The 17,538-nt window shown below is 42.5% G+C and overlaps 1 protein-coding gene across 1 annotated transcript in view; it reads left to right on the forward strand.

The window, feature by feature from the left end:
* Positions 1-17,315, forward strand: part of MCM3 (minichromosome maintenance complex component 3) — a 32,346-nt gene extending 15,031 nt beyond the window's left edge. The window contains exons 10-17 of the mRNA XM_073625161.1: positions 502-676; positions 3,514-3,640; positions 6,907-7,057; positions 7,184-7,324; positions 11,411-11,505; positions 13,253-13,326; positions 13,811-13,880; positions 16,550-17,315. Coding sequence (XP_073481262.1) covers positions 502-676; positions 3,514-3,640; positions 6,907-7,057; positions 7,184-7,324; positions 11,411-11,505; positions 13,253-13,326; positions 13,811-13,880; positions 16,550-16,748 — 1,032 coding nt within the window. The 3' untranslated portion in view covers positions 16,749-17,315. The remainder of the gene's footprint in view (positions 1-501; positions 677-3,513; positions 3,641-6,906; positions 7,058-7,183; positions 7,325-11,410; positions 11,506-13,252; positions 13,327-13,810; positions 13,881-16,549) is intronic.
* The last annotated feature ends 223 nt before the right edge of the window (positions 17,316-17,538 follow it).

The following is a 17,538-nucleotide window of genomic DNA, read 5'->3' on the forward strand; positions in this document are numbered from 1 at the left end:
AGTGCTGTGTGTACAAAATAAGGTGACCTGTGCTGTAACTTTGCCCATCACGCTGGCTTTTCCCAGTCATTTACAGTCTACTTTCTATACTGCAGATTTTCCTTTACTTTGCACAGCTGCTTTAAATCAATAGCAGTGACATGGTATTGATAAGAGCTATTTTATCTAAGAGAAGTTCCCAAAACATGGGGGTACTTGAGGACTGAGGTTGAGAACCACTGGTCTAAAGGTATACATTTTTTGAGGAATTTCTCTTTATTGCACAATCATTTTATAATGTACTGGGGCTTCTTGGATTTTTTATGAAGTTACAACAAAGGTGAATTTAACACTTGGAACATTGGTTGCTTCTGAGCCCTTGAGAGATGGTGTATGATTAGGTGTACCAATCGCTATGTCAAAAGTGAAATGGATTTTAGGTGGAGTAGGGCTTGTAGAGCAAACAATGGTTTGATCTTATTTTAATGTTCCTCTTTTTTTTTTTTTTTTTTTGTTTTTCAGTATGACCAGTACAAAACTCCTATGGAAAACATTGGCCTCCAAGACTCCTTGTTGTCACGTTTCGATCTGCTGTTCATCATGCTGGATCAGATGGACCCAGAACAGGACCGGGAAATCTCTGATCATGTGCTGCGCATGCACCGCTACAGGGGTGCAGGAGAACAGGATGGCGATGGTGAGTTTCATTGTTTATTTTTTTTTTTTTTTTTATTGTATAAATGATTAACAAACCCTGGTTGGTGAATTAAGGCTGGATAAAACAGACCACTTCATTCAGTTGAAATTCCTCCACAGAGTTTACTATACCCCTCAAAGATTAGCAGTGATCTATCCACAGGCTAGTCCTACCTGCACCCGTTGTCTCTCCTCTAATGGAACCTTTTACCATATGGTATGGCAGTGCCCGGATATCCGCCCTTACTGGGAATCAGTCCTGGAGGCTCTGAACGACCTGGGAGACTGGTCTCTCCAGCCTGATCTGCGCATGCTGCTTCTGGCTATCATGGATGATGTTGTGGCCTCTAAGCATATGAAGTTACTTTTGTTCTATATTATTATTATGCACGGAGAGAGATCCTTCTTGGATGGAAACTGTCTACTCCGCCCACGCGGGTGACCTGGATTTCTGTGGTTAACGCGATTTTGCCACTGTATAAATTAACCTATGTAAGTAAAAATTGTCCCCATAAATTTGACAAAGTATGGTCCACTTGGATTGATGCCCATGCTCCTGTGGAATTGTAGAATGAATACTCCTTGTTACTGTGCTCCCCCCCCCCCCCACCCCCCCCCCACCCCCCCCCGTGTCCTAACCCTGACTGCCTGGCTTCCTGATCTTGCATGTCCTATCCCTGTAGTTTGTGCAGTATAGTAGTGTTCTTATGTCTTCATGTGCATCATTTGAATAAACTATTATCTGTTAAAAAAAAAAAAACTGGATAAGACATGGGTTACTGCTGATTTATGGTGCAGGCTTCAAGCCTGTTTGCTTTCTCACTGACCTGGAACAAAGCTGTTCGAGTGGGTGTCTGATTAGATAATGAATGTCTACCTTTTTACAGACGGCCTGTTTTCCTGCAGGTGTAACGACATATTCGGCGACCCATCGCAGTTTGCTACCGAAGTGACGTTCCGTCGCCGCCATCTTGCTGCACTCCACAGTAGGGATACACTAAGAAGGGGGAAAGCGGACATGTTACACCCACCGGAGTTTTGCATTTTTATAACCTATTATTTTTATTATGTTATTATAATATATATATTTATAACAGTAAAGTGTGTTTATTTAGTCAAATACAGTAACAACTCCATCTGACTACTATCTTGAATTTTAAAAGCAGTGGCAACCCTGCTCATCTCTCAGGTTTTGATAATCTGACAGAAGTTCGCTGCTTTTAAAGTTCAACATCTAACCCGTCAGATGGAGTTCTAAGTCCTGTATTTCACTATAGAAACTGACTTTACCGTTATAAACACATGTAAAATGCAAAACTCCAGTGGGTGTAACAACATGTCCGCTTCTCCCTTCTTGGTGTATCCTTGCTGTGGACGAGTGTGGGGTGTAGCAAGATGGCGGCGACAGAACGTCACTTCCGTAGCAAACTGCTAAGGGGTCGCCGAATATGTCGGTACACCGGCCTTGGTAATACTGGAAGATCAAAATCTATAGTAATAGAGTCAGCCTTTCTCAACTAGGTTTCCTCCAGGGGTTTCTTAGGGGTGTCTTAAACGGCGAGTAATTTCTGCCTTTCAGATAAGTAATTGACATGAGTGAACGTTTATAGCTATATGTAAGGGGGGCATTATTCCCTCAGGTCTCTAGTGGCTCCTAAAGACCTGAAGTTTGTAGGGTTCCCCCATGTAACTTGTGTTGGCGAATAGAGGTGCACCGAATGGAAATTTTACAATATTCGGTGGTATTAGCAAAGTGCAAGAAAATCATTCAATAAAGACTTAAGGCCAGATGTGATAAGTATCTTACTGGAAACACTAAAATCAATATACAATCACTAAAAACCTCAATGGACCGTGCAAGTAGGCAAAAAACAAAACAGCAATTAATAAATTAAATGTGCAACATGCGATCAATATGTGCAAAAATCGCAAATGCAGTTTATAATAAACATATAACCAAAATAAGTCCAGTGTAGAACTTGTGAAAATTCAAACAAAGGCAAACATGTGCAAAATATATAATGGGACTGGGAATGTAGTCCAATGCGATTAAATCCTCTTAATGTGGCTAATCAGAAAATGTGCAATAAAGTGCTGATAGCATGGGGGGATCTCCTCTTCGTGCACAGGACACACAGTGGTGTGAAGTGGCCTCTTACCTTGTGGTAAAGAGGTAACCGCATAAAGTTGCTGGTAATGGCTGCTTCTCCCTTGTACTCCTAACTGCCTCTCACTTAGATTCCTGGACTGGATGGAGCTGTTAGTGGGTCTTTGTGTCTCAGTGGAGGGAGATTAAAGGAAAGAAGGGGCCAAATAGTGTAGTATTTTAATCAGAGGTTGGTTTATATTAAAACAATGGTGAGGGTACTCGCTTCACTTACGAGGAAAAAAACACACAAAACTTATCTCCTACGAGCGGCAAGCTTGTTTGGATATATCCGTCTTGGATGCCTATCCCGTCCCTACGCGTGGCGCCACGGTCACTCAGCACTCACAAAGCACTCGGCTCCATTATTAACAAGAACTTAAAGAGATTTCAAATGTGGGCTATCTGGATGACTTGCTCCTACAAGCCAAGTGTGCTTTGGACCTGGAACGTGATGTTGCAATCATTATTCAAACACTAAGGTCTCGTTCTAATGACCTGGCTGTGTTGTTCAATGACCTCCAGACAAAAAAATTTTACGGTGTGTATAAAAACCCTGATTTCAGTCCCATCTGTCTGGTGCTCCAAAATAGCTCTGAATGGTGTCTGACCTCACCTGTAAGACAGGGATATTGATTGTATTATGTAAGGTTCTGTACCTAAATGTTAATCTGAAATCTGTCACACTCTAGCCATGCCGCTGGGCAGCTCTGTTGATATTCTGGCCACTGAAGACCCCAATGTTACCCATGAGGAGCAGCAAGAACTGCAAGTGTACGAGAAACACGACCACCTTCTGCATGGAACCAAGAAAAGGAGGTAAGTGTTCTCTCTTAGGTTGTTTTTTTTTGTTTTTTTTTTTTTTTGAAGGCCTAAAATAAAAAAGGTCCTAAAATAAACCTTGTCCTTTTTCAAACTGAATGCGAGACCTAAACGTGCACATTTCAGTACAACTGCACATAAACACGATTAATAGAGCTGAGATTTTAGCAGCTGAAGTTTTGGGCAGATCAACTTATAAGGCTAGCGTGTGGCCTTTCCTATTCTCTGACCTCTGTTGGTACTCTATGCAGTTCATGGACTCGCAGGCCAGTAGGCTCATGTAGTGGTTGGTCGGTTTATCTGGAAGATTTGAAACTTTTTTTTTTCCTTGTCTGAGTTTACTGATGGTTTTAATAGGTGCTTTTTCACTGAAGAACGCTTCCTGTCCAGTGCTTTGTCTTATACTTAGATTTTTGACAGGCTTGAACAAATCAAGTTGGCTTCTGAGGCCTGGAATATTGTTTAGCAGATTAGCTGATATATAAAGCCTGTGTAAAAACACAAACTGTACAACTCTGACTTAAGACAAATACCTTTTGCTATAGGTGTAGGCCTTTTACATTCCTTATGAATCCTGACTGGAATAATCCGAAGGACGTTGCTAAGTGAGGCCTAGTCATCACTGCTCACCTCCACCATCACAAGAGTGAGCTCTCCTGATACAAACCCCCTCACATACTCTTTTCCTCCCCCCGATGCAGTAACTCTGAGCTCAGCATTTGAGAGCTCTCTTTGTTGATGGTGGAGGTGAGCGCTGACGACTAGGCCTCATTTAGCAAAGTCCTGGGAGTATTCCAGTCAGGATTCATAAGATGTAGGCCATTTACATACTTTATGAAAACCTGACTGGATTACTCCCAGGACTTTGCTAAGTGAGGCCTAGTCGTCACTGCTCACCTCCACCATCAACAAGGTGAGCTCTCAAATGCTGAGCTCAGAGCTACTGCATCGGGGGGGAAGAAGGGAAATGTGAGGGGGGGTTTGAATCCGGGAAAGAGCTCGCTCCTGTGATGGAGGTGAACAGTGATGACTAGGCCTCATTTAGCAACGTCCTTCGGATTATTCCAGTCAGGATTCATAAGGAATGTAAAAGGCCTACACCTATAGCAAAAGGTATTAGTCTTAAGTCCGAGTTGAAAGACAAAAACAGAACATTCCATAGCTCAACTCGCCAACCAGTCTGCCAACTGACCAAATTAACATGTCCTACAGTCTGCGTTAAAAACAGGGGTTTAGTTGGCACACATTTGCAAATGCATGCATAAGCTGCAAAGCCTCTTCACGGCACCCTGTGTATGTATAAATCAGAGTTGTACAGTTTGTTTTTACACAGGCTTTATATATCAGCTAATCTTAACTGAATCAGGGAAAGAGCTTACTCTTGTGATGGTGGAGGTGAGCAGGACGTTGCTAAGTGAGGTCATCACGACTAGGCCTCACTTGGCAACGTCCTGGAAGTATTTAATTTCAGTCGCAGCTGCACAGTTTATCTAGATGCCCCCCTTATCTGCATAGAAAGTTTTTTTTGTGGTAAAGGTGTGAACTATCACTGTAAAGAAACTGTTGCAAACCTTCCCTGTCCCACTGTCGCATGTTTCCGGGTGTGTCAGGCGCTTGATCCTCAGCTGCCTGCTGTGGTTCCATCTGTTGGGTGTAACATAAATATGGGGACAGTGTCAGATGCTGTTGACTCCAGCTAGCATAGCTCTACCAGTGACCTGAGGCACGGTCAGTGGGATAGGCAAGGTTAAAGTGCGCGCGCTGAAGTTTCTTTTAAACAACCCAGCCATCTTAATCTGCCACCAATTGTAAACCCTCCACCAGCTCTTTAGACTGCTGAGAACTGATTTAGTTGTAGCTTGCACTTTAGGACAATACTGCAGTTAAATCAGGTCCACTTTAATACCAATAACATGTCAGGAGTCATACTGCCAGCACGAAATTGCTGGTGCTTGCACAAAACTGGAAAAACGATTTTGGCCTTTTTTGTAATTTCAGGTATATTTTGATGTTGAAAACACTAAAACCAGTCACAATTTAATTTCTATTGTCACTACAATAAAGTGATTGTAAAGCTTTAAACTTTTTTTTTTTTTTTTTTTTTTATTATTTAAATAAAAAACATGTTATACTTACCTGCTCTGTGCATTGGTTTTGCACAGAGCAGCCCAGATCCTCCTATTTAGGGGTCCCCCTGCCAGAGCTCCTGGCTCCACCCACGTGGAGTGCCCCCATTTTAAGCTGCTTGCTATGGGAGCACTCGTGCATGCTTATTCCTGAGCCTATCTGTGTCTATTCAGACACACAGCCTGGCTTTTCCCTGCTCAGTTTTTTCACAGCAGCAGGAGCCAGTGGCTCCTGCTGCTCTCAGCTAAGCCTGTGAGAATGGGGCGAAGTGAGAAGAGCTGCTGCAGGTGTACCCAGCGCTGGATCAAGATCGGAAATGGGTGAGTACTTAAGAGGTTCTGAGGGGGAGCTACTATTTAATAAAAAAAAAAAAAAGTTCACGTTAAGGCCCCTTTCACACTGGGGCGGTGGGGGCGTCGGTGGTACAACAGCGCTATTTTTAGCGCTGCTGTACCGTCGTTCTTGCAGCGGTATTCGGCCGCTAGCGGTGCGGTTTTTAACCCCCGCTGGCGGCCAAAAAAAGGGTTAAAATCCCTCGTACAGCGCGGCTATAGCCGCGGCGTCCCATTGATTTCAATGAGCAGGAGCAGTGAATTACACCGCTCCAAAAAAACGGTTTGCAGGACTTTTTTCACCGTCCTGCCTGCGCACCCTCGGGCTTTCGCACTGAACAAACAGCGGAGGCTGTTTAGGGGCGGTTTGCAGGCGGTATTTTTAGCGCAATACCGCCTGCAAACCGCCCCAGTGTGAAAGGGGTCTAATGCAGAGACTGCATTAAGGTAAAAAACCTTTTACCTTTATAACCACTTGAAGGATATGAAGCTGGGTTTTGGGGGAATCTTAAAACTGCAGCATTTCATAAGACCTGCTGTGTCTCTTAAGCAAAGAAACAAACTTGCCTGGCTGTTTGCAATCTTTTGTAAGTATACTTAACTGTGCATGCACAGCTCAGTGTATCTTAACAGACTTTAACCCATGCACTTACATGGGAGTTGTCGTTGTGGCCCAGTTAATGAATATGGCCAAAGAACCAGCAAAGGCTGGGGTTGGATGCTGGCACAGGTGAGGGGAGGCAAGTAAAGTTTAGCTACCCGTAATTTCTCTTAAAGTCCTAATGTTGATTTTGTCCCATGCAGAGAGAAGACTGTTAGCAAGGAATTCATGCGGAAATACATCCATGTGGCAAAGCTTTTCAAACCCCTGCTCACATCAGAGGCTGCCAATTACATAGCCGAAGAGTATTCCCGTCTAAGGAGCCAGGATCAGATGAGCACTGATGTGGCCCGGGTGAGTTCCAGTATTATCGCTGCTTGTTTGAAAGCATTTGCCTTGCAATGAGCGTATTCTAGCTGCGGGTCTGTTCTACTGGTAGTGTGACAAGTGCAAACTAACCATTCTGCTTATTGCTCCCAGACATCTCCCGTAACAGCGCGTAGTCTGGAGACTCTGATCCGTCTGTCCACAGCTCATGCCAAAGTGAGGATGAGCAAGACCGTACAGCTGCAGGATGCGGAAGCTGCCGTGGAGCTTGTCCAGTATGCCTATTTTAAAAAGGTGAGGGTGCTGAATACGTTAAAGTGCACCTGTTGTGACATACATGTAGGCTGCCATTGCGGAGTTCAACTTCTGAGAGTGAATTTCTTTACTTTCAGCTTTTTTTTTTTTCCCCCATCTAACCCAGAGCGATTAATCGTTACATTGTGATCTCTATTAAACCACCCTCACGATCCTAATACAGCATTTCCCTGATTCAGTGCAGAGAGTTCTCTTCTGATAGCTGTCAAAACAAAAAACAGGCAGTCTGCCAAGTTTATCACAACATTATTAGCTGGGAGATAACTATAAACAAAGTATCATTTAGTTCTTTTAGATCAAAGGGATGAACGTTGGTCTGTAAATGAGGTCAGTTTAACCACTCATGTACAGTACACGGCTGCTGGAAAATGGATGTTTAGGAGCAGTTGGTGTTTTTTTTTTTTTTTTTTCAGCTGCCCCTAAACTCTCCTCTGTTATCTTATCAGTACATGTACACAGGGTCGTTTTTAGGCCGTTGAGTTTAGAAGCATTTTTTGGAAAACAAAGTGTTCAGAATGGGTGTTCAGAGGCATTTGAATTGCCAAATACCTGTAACAGCTTGTAAACTCAGTAACTCGTTTAGCCGCGTTTCGTTTACAGGCGTTTTTCAAATTTATTATTTTTAAACGATCCATGTGAACGTGTCAAAACGGACATTTTTAAACTTACTACTATCTGTCAAGTTAAATCGTTCAGGCGAGGTTTTAAAATGTCCCGTGTACATCAAGCCCTAAAGACTAAACCTTTTTCTGACAAGTTAAAATATGTATTTTTTGCTAGAAATTTACTTGGAACCCCAGAACAATATATATAATTTTTTAGGAGAGACCCTAGAGCAGGGGTAGGCATCCTCGGCCCTCCAACTGTTTTGAAACCAAGTCTCATGAGACATTGCAAGACCCTGACAATCACAGACATGACTCCTAGAGGCAGAGGAATGATGGGATTTGTAGTTTCACCACAGCTTGGAGGGCCGCGGTTGCCTACACCTGCCCTAGAGCAGTGATTGTGACCCTTGGCACCCCAGATGTTTTGGAACAACCTTTCTCATGATGCTCAACTACATTGCACAGTGCACGAGCATCATGGGAAATGTGGTTCCAAAACATCTGGGGTGCCAAGGTTCACCATCACCTAGAGAATAAAATGGCTGTTGCAATATTTTGTCACACGGTATTTGCGCAGCTGTCTTTTTAAACGCAATTTTTTTTGTAAAAAATACACTTTAATGGATTAAAAAAAAAGAAAAAATGTAAATGGTAAAGTGTGCCCTATTTTTTTGTATAATGTGAAAGATGTTACTCCGCGAGAATCGTGATCTTTATTCTAAGCAAAAAATCGCGATTCTCGTTTCAGCCAGAATCGTGCAGCTCTAATCTAATCTCTTTTTTAAAAGATTTTATCAACTGCAGTAAAGGGAGTTTGTCAATCCTTCTAGTGAAGTAGTTGACAGGGCAAAAAAAAAAAAGCAGTATCTCTTCAATGCATGCACAATTGTCCACCGTATTATTCCTATTGCTGAACTCTGGGGAACAGAAACTACTCCTGTTGTCACCAAAACGGGACGTAATGGCAATTTTCCTTAGCATGGCCATAAACAAAAGGTTGAAGCACACTCAGCTCCATTACAGCTGAATTCATAGTTATGCATTAATACACAGAAGTGTCATAAAATGTCTACACACACACTAATCGCAGGGGTCCTCAAACTACAGCCCTCCAGCTGTTGCGAAACTACACATCCCATGAGGCATTGTAAAACTCAGACCTGACTAGGCATGATGGGAATTGTAGTTCTGAACAACTGGAAGGCCATAGTTTGAAGACCCCTGCACTAATGCATGTCAGTGCATGTAAGCAAGCGTGTCAACATGTAGTGCAATGCACTTTATAAAAAATGCATTCATTCGTGAATCTAGCTCCAGAAAGAGAGCCTGAAAAGAAACTAGCCACCATTGTGTTCTGGAAAGCATCCCAGAATTCTTTTCAATGTGGAGATGGAAGGTGGTGAAATTCTTATGCTCTGCCACTGTGTGTTGTGCAGCAGCTGTCAGCACTCAGTTGTGAATTTCAGCATACTGAGTGTTTGGGTTCTTTTACTCTAGTGTGCTGATGAGGTGCTCCTATGCATTTTCAGGAAGCTATGCTTTCTGCTTGATGGGGTATAGTGTGCTTAAAGCGGAGTTACACCCAAAAGTGGAACTTCCGCTCATTTGTTTCCTTTCCGCCATCCGGTGCCACAATTGGCACCTTTCGGGGTGCGCGCGGCAGGATACCTGTCGGGCCAGTAGGAGAGGGGAGCGGGGCCTCGTGCATGTGCAGTAGGGTTCCCGTAGTGAAGCCGTAAGAATACACTGCCAGGTACCCTTACCCGCAATGGCAGCACCCGACAGCGGATGGAAACATCAGCTTTGATGCTGACGTCGCTGGACTCCAGGACAGGTAAGTGTCCTTGTTAAAAGCCAGCAGCTGCAGTATGTGTAGCTGCTGGCTTTGCCCCCCCCCCCCTTTTTTTTTTTTTTTTTGGCGGAACACCGCTTTAAAGGCAACCAGTCAGTCATTTTTATTTAACCTCTTCCTGACCACCCTATAGCAGATTTAATGATACAGGGCGGCCGCACTGCGCATCATCACGTGTGTGTGTGTGTGTGTGTGTGTGTGTATATATATATATATATATATATATATATATATATATATATATATATAATTTATTTTCATGTGTTTCTGCGCCTCTGGGTTTTCGAGCGCAGGCAATTTCCGCCCCCCCCCCCCACACAGGAGCCTATCAACGGGTCCCACGGTCCCGATGTCCATCGGGACCCACCGATTGGTACTCCGGCAGAATGACAGTCTGCCTATGTAAATCATTCTGCAAGTACAGAAGCAGAAACACGCAGGTCCATGTCTTTAAGCAGCCAAAGCACCTCCCTCACGGCTTGCCACTTCACAACCGGGTGCCCACTGCGCATGTGCAAGTTGGGCTGTGTATGGTGAATGGTGCCGCAGTCTTCTGGAACCTGTAATATGTCCCGGGGGGGGGGGGGGGGGGGTAGGGAGAGGAGAACTTTTGCTCTGATCGACTAAGCAGTGGGAGCAGGTACCCACTCTGCCCCTCGCCCCTCCCCAAAAGTGCCATTCTTGAAGGGGGGGAGTCAGGGTGGAGACCTTAAAGTGGAACTTCCCTTTTAGGTGGAGTTCCACTTTAAGTCCAAAACATAAACTTCACTTTTGGACCTCGTGCTCTTCCTCAGGCCAAATAACAGATCTGAATAGATTTTACTAACGTATACAGAACAACATAAGTATTAGTATAACTCAAGACAAAACTTTTTTTTTTTTTTTTTTTCCAGTTTTGAATAGAGTGGCGATGGATGAGAACACCTACTATAGTTTTATTGATGTCTATGCTCCCGTTTAGAGACTCTCCCTCTTTGTACTGTTTTTACCGTGATCATTGCAAGAGTGAAAAAAAAAAAAGCAGAAAGCTATGATGGGAAATTTTCCTAGGGGGGGGGGACCTAGGGGGACGCAATAGATTTCTTTCATTTGGAGGGATTTCCTCTTCCTGTTTTTGGCTATGGAACAGGAAGTGGAGGTAAATCTCCCCATTGGGACACAGGTGGCAACAAAACTGTCAGGAGTTATAACCTTCCTGTACTGTATCAAAATTGAAAAAGTGTTTTGCCCAAGTCTGAAAATGGCGTAATACAAATGTGAAGCATTTCATTGATACAAAGTGACAAACATTGCTAACAAGTGAAATGTATTCTGACACCTATGAAACGTCTTATAGCCATAATTTACTGAGCAAAGTTGCCCAATACAACTTCTGAAATACAGGTAAGCTGTTCGATGAGCAATCTATTTGTGATGCAATCATCAAAAATAAGGCATGCATCAAAATGTTAATGTTCTTTTGCAAACATTTCTATAAAATCCACACTAGTGAAACTCGTAGAACATGGGTTACTTCGAGATGTTTAGGTATATTCTAGGGTGGGAGGTGAACAGTCACTAGGATTACAATGATGTTGGTAGCTTAACCTTGCCGTCTCATTTTAGGTTCTGGAGAAGGAGAAGAAGCGGAAGAAGAAAGATGAGGGTTCGGATACTGAGGAAGAAGAGGTGCAGACCGAAAGGAAGACCAAGAAGAAAAGGTCAGTAACCTTCTACCATCTGTAGTGAGTGCTTGTATATACCTTGTTCCTCAAAGTGACATTGTAGGTGGACAGCTAAGTACAGTATTACAGCCGAGGCCAGAAGTTTTGAGAATGGCACAAATGTTAATTTTCACAAAGTCTGCTGCTTCAGTGCTTTTAGATCCTTTTTGTCAGATGTTACTATGGTATACTGAAGTATAATTATAAGCATTTCGTAAGCGCCAAAGACTTTTATTGAAAATTTAAGTTTATGCAAAGAGTCAATATTTGCAGTGTTGACCCTTCTTTTTCAAGACCTCTGCAATTCTCCCTGGCATACTGTCAATCAACTTCTGGGCCACATCCTGACTGATGGCAGCCTATTTATTTATTTCAGTTACTTGTATAGCGCCGTCAATTTTGCGCAGAGCTTTACATATACATTGTACATTCACATCAGTCCCTACCCTCAAGGAGCTTACAATCTAAGGTCCCTAACTAACATTCATACATACTAGGGACAATTTAAACATGATCCAATTAACCTACCAGCATGTCTTTGGAGTCTTGCATAATCAATGCTTGCAGTTTGTCAGAATTTGTGGGGTTTTTTTTTTTTTGTTCATTCGCTTCCTGAGGATTGACCCCAAGTTCTCAATGGAATTAAGGTCTGGGGAGTTTCCTGGCCATGGACCCAAAATTTCAAAGTTTTGTTCCCCGAGCCACTTATCACTTTTGCCTTATAGCAAGGTGCTCCATCATGCTATGAATGGCATTGTTCCTCGCCAAACTGTTCTTGGATGGTTGGGAGAAGTTGCTCTCGGAGGATGTTTTTGTACCATTCTTTATTAATGGCTGTGTTCTTAGGCAAAATTGTGAGTGAGCCCACTCCCTTGGCTGAGAATCAACCCCACACATGAATGGTCTCAGGATGCTTTACTGTTGGCATAACACAGGACTGATGGTAGTGCTCACCTTTTCTTTTCAGAGCAAAGTTTTTTTCTGCATGCCCCCAAGGGGATTCATCAGAGAAAATTGCTTTAGCCCAGTCCTTAGCAGTCCAATCCCTGTACCTTTTCCAGAATATCAGTCTATCTCTGTTTTTCCTGGAGGGAAGTGGCTTTGCTGCCCTTCTTGACACCATGCCATCCTCCAAAAGTCTTCTCCTCATGGCGTGTGCAGATGCCCTTCACACCTGACTGCTGTCATTCACTGGTGGTGCCCCATTCCGGCAGCTCAGTTAACTGTAGGAGACGGTCCTGGCACTTGCTGGACTTTCTTGGGCGCCCTGAAGCCTTCTTCACAAATGCAGTGGAAATGTTATTTTATGGGATTAAGTTATTTTCATGGCAAAGGGGGACTTTGCAATTGCAATTCATCTGATCACTCTTCAGAACATTCTGGAGTATATGCAAACGTCATCATAAAAATGGAGGCAGCAGACTTTGTGAAAATTAATATTTGTGTCATTCTCGAAACTCTAAACTTTTGTGTCTTGTGTGCTGATCAGCCTTGTGGTTAAGTAAGGGCCACAGCTGAAGTAGGGCATAGTGGAGCATCTTGGCAGTACAGGGCGGTAACTGAATCGCATGACTGGCCTAGCAAAGTTACAAACCTTTGCCTACAATATTTAGCCTGAGTCTGCCATGCCCTAATCCTTTTTGCTTCTAATGCATTGGACCTTCATGTTCAAACACAAGTTTCTGGTTGTGTGTCAAAAGCAAATGGATTACTTGTGCTTTATCTGCTTTATTTTGTATTTCAGAAAAGCCAGCCCTGCTGAGGGAGAGACACATGACCCCTATGACTTCAGTGATACAGAAGAGGAGACCCCTGATGGTTAGTACTGTTTAATTTTGATTTAAAGTGATTGTAAAATCTCACCTTTTTTTTTTTTTTTGTTTTTTTTTTTTTTTTTTAATTTGTATTAAAATAACAAACTGGTTTTGCACAGAGCCGCCCCGATCCTCTTCTTGGATCCCTCGCTGAGTGCCCACATAGTGAGCCGCATGTTATGGGGGGCACTCATGCGTACTCGCTCCTGAGCCCCGCTGTGTCCATAAAACAGAGCGGTGCTCAGCCAATGGCTCTCACTGCTGTAACTAAGCCAATGAGGAGGGAGAGAACCCCAGCTCTCTTGCACATTGCTGGATCGGGCTCTGGTAAATATTTAGAGGGGGGGGGGGGCTGGGGAGGAGCTGCATGCAGGTGGTTTTATTTTACCTAAAAATACAGTAAGGTTACAAAAACTTTCTGACTTTACAACCACTTTAACGTTGCTTGTTAATTGTAACACTTTTTTTTTTTTTTTTTCCTACTACAGTTCAGTCACATGCACCAGAGACCCCAGCAGAGAAAGAGAAGGAGAAAGAGACCGGGCTTTCCGGAGACAGGTGAGTCTGGTGGTTGGTACTCCCGATTACTTTCCAGACTTTAGCTGAAGGGTCACTCTAACCACAAGTGGTATTTCGGCCTCAAGTCAGGTGTTTGTCCTCCTTGGAGGCTTCAATCTCTTGGATAGTCCTTCAGTCTGAGTTGTGGGAGGTTGGAGTACTCCAGGTGTCTGTGTCCTCTGGTTGTTAATAGGAATTCATTTCTGTAAGCAGTGGATTCCTATTGATTGCCATGACTGGTGATGACATAAAAAGTCAACTTTCCAGAGACCAATAAAAAGCAATTTAAAGTGAACCCTGTCCCTGTTCACTTTTGAAAGCTTGCCATATGTGGAAAGTGTATTTACCTGCTGCTGCAGCTACCAGAACACTGATCCGATCTTTAGAAATCTTCTCTTGAAGTTAGAAGCGAAACCCAATAGTTTGGGATTGTCAGAGTTCATTGGTTCCTTCTTCTGACCTCCATGTCTTCACTATCTTTTATAATGAATGGAGGCCAGAAGGAAGATCCAGGAGATGGATTCAACTGTCTGTTTTTCTTCAGACTTTAGGATTAATGTATAACTAAAGGCAAAACTTTATTTTTAGTTCAGCGGTTCTCAAACTCTGTGCCGCGTGAGGTTTACAAGTGTGCCGTGGGAGTTTTGAACTTTTGCTAGCATTTTGAAAACTTGAACATATCGAAAATGTAATGGTAAATCAATTTTGCAAAAGTAACCTATATAAAAACGCAATCTGATGGTCTGTCATTCATTGGTTCCTTTAGTAACGCGAGACTTGTGCGAGATCTCGGGAGAACTCGATTGCTCTAATTATAATATAATAGGGACCGTTCCATTCCAACTTTGATGCTTTTAAATAGTTTGTTCATTGTTTAGCGATGGAGAAATACTTAGTGTGGACATGTGCTTATGTTTGTTCACTTTGAAGCCTCGGTTCAATCTGATTTGCTCTCGAAAGCAGATACATCCTTCACAATAAATTTAAAAATAAATAAGTTCTTCACCACAAAAATTGTTATCTTTTTAGGTGTGCGTGAAAATTTTTTGATCTTTCTGGTGCGCCGCAAGATGATACACACACACTGGTTTAGAGTGAAGAGAAGAGGGAACACCTTTTAGGTTTTATTGCTGTCTGTGCCCCATTAAGGAGATTCTCCCTCTCCTATTTGTCCGGTTTACTATTGAAAGTAAAAAAAATTACAAATTTTGGGTTGTCCCCAGAAAAGTAATAAGGGGACGTCTTCCAGAGGGAGACACTAGTTCTGGTGACCTGGGGGGCCCCAAGGGATACCCTTAATATGCAAGGATTTCCTCTCACTTCCTGTTTGCCTATAGGACAGGAAGTGTAGGGAAATTTCCCCAATGGGACACAGATGGTGAAAAAAGATCTGATGGGTTATAATCCTCCCTTACTCTATCCAAAATATGCGACTCAAGTCCTAAAAAATATATTTGGTTTTCAATCTGCAGTGGTGGTGTTTTCTGTAAAATGCAATATGGCTGCCTGGAGACCTTCTGTACACAGATGGTGTAGAGAACGCCCCCCAGAAATGTAATTTCCTGCTTGTGTGATTGGCTTATTGATTTTTCCAGAAGTCTGCACTAAGATACATGTAAGATTTTTGGCATCCCCTGCAACGAAAATCTAATTTTTGTTAAGCTACTCCCAATGGGAATCTGCACCCTAAAGGATGCAGATCCTGCCACGTTCCTCATTAGAGCCCTGCAGGAGCAGCAACTGAGTGATAATTCTAAAACCACTCCCATACACATTAACGTTGCACATGGACACAGAAAAACATACAGCTATTTCTTCTGAATAACAAAAGGTAGGAATCTGCAACAAAGTTTGTTAAAATCTCTGCAATGTACATAGATCACCCAGAGGGGAATGGGTTTTTTTTTTTTTTTTTTGCTAAAAGTTAAGTAAAGCTGACCATACACGGTAAGAAAACTGTTTGAAAAATCATTCGATGCGCTCGATGGTTTAACTTTCAAAATGTTAATGGGTTATTTCAATTATGGAAATGTAAAGTTTTAGGCTGAGTTGTGTTTTTAACCGCATCCAATTCGCAGAACATGTGAACATGACCAGCTTTCAAATGAAGTCGGTTCACATTTGCTGGGCGGCCGCGGTTTTGGAAAGGGTCCGGTTCAGGTGCGAATTCGTGGAAAAATTCACACCTGAACCAGTGAACAGAAACGCTCTGGACTGCAAGCTGCAGCCGCATATCTGTGAACCCAGCTTTATGCTGGGTTCACATGTTTACTACTAAGGTAAGTAAAAAAAAAAAAGTCTATCCAAAAATGAGGAGTGGTCTTTCGTTTAAGACCAAGTTGTAAAGTTGGGTGGAACTTCGCTTTAAAATGTAATTACGGATTATGTAATTGATCGAAAAATGTACCGTTGGATAATATGTTGATTAGGAGACATATCGATACAATAATGGTGTTATCGGATGCACATTTGACAGATCTTTAGAAATCCAACTGTTTTTTTTTTTTTTCGAACTATTTTCTAACCGTGTATGGCCAGCACTTTAAGGGGGGCAGGAAAGGGTTTAGTATTGCACTCTTCATTTATGACATGATCTACAAATTCTGTAGCAACGTTCTTCTCCCCACCCAATCCTGATTGTTGATAAAATTCTACTGCTTTGTTCACAGGCTGAAGACTTTCAAGGCTGGCCTTTTGGATGCCTTTAAATCTGCCCACGCTCAATCCATCGCTATGCCAGCCCTCATGGATGCCCTCAACAAGAACAATGACTCTCCATTCTCACCGGGTGAGGTGAAGGCTGCTTTGGAGTTTATGGAGGAAGCAAACCATATAATGGTTTCAGAAAACATTGTATTCTTGATCTAATGGACTATGGTGGACTTTAACTTGTGAAAGACCTGAATATGGATGTCTCTGGCTAAAATGACTTTACATCTTCCCTTCATGGGGGGGGAAAGCTTCCAAGTAGTGTCTCTCCTACATTTCTGCAAGCGTTTTATACTTCTCATCAGGGCTTTTTAATGTACAATTTTAGAAACTCCTGCAACTTCAAAGATTTGTAGCTCGATTTTTATGCCAGACTGTAAATATACATCAAGATTGTATCATGCTTTGTCTTGGGGAAAAGACTTTTAAAGTGTTTTATAGAGGTATGTTACCCCATCGGACTGCTTTGTTGCAATGTTTTATTTGTATAGCTATGTACCCTGTTCATAGGGTACTTTCAATGTAAAGTTTACTTTGTTTTAAATATGTTGAATATTGCTTCCTAGTTTTATGTTGATAAACAAACATCTTATGCCTATATGTAATATTGGAAATTAATGTTTTATTCATTGTAGTTTTTATCTAATACTGCTATTGCAATTGAGGTGTTCGGACATGTGAAAGCAGAACTCCAGGCAAGCAAATACAAAGGCATGCACAGTCTTAGCTTTTTGTGTGTTCATTTCTTCAAGACCTGTGCTGTAATCCAGTGTGAGACTTTACCTCCTGCGGGAGCTTCCTGTAATAAAGTCTTATCTATATTCCTATCACACACGTTCCTGGCAAATACGCCTCATACAATGGTGGGTGCTGCAGTGATTACCAGCCTAGTCCTGGAACCATCGAGCAAGTGTACATATTCGCCAGCACACCATGGATCAACAATCAC

The sequence above is a fragment of the Aquarana catesbeiana genome, linkage group LG04 (genome assembly GCF_042186555.1).
Source record: "Aquarana catesbeiana isolate 2022-GZ linkage group LG04, ASM4218655v1, whole genome shotgun sequence".
Classification (NCBI taxonomy): Eukaryota; Metazoa; Chordata; class Amphibia; order Anura; family Ranidae; genus Aquarana; species Aquarana catesbeiana.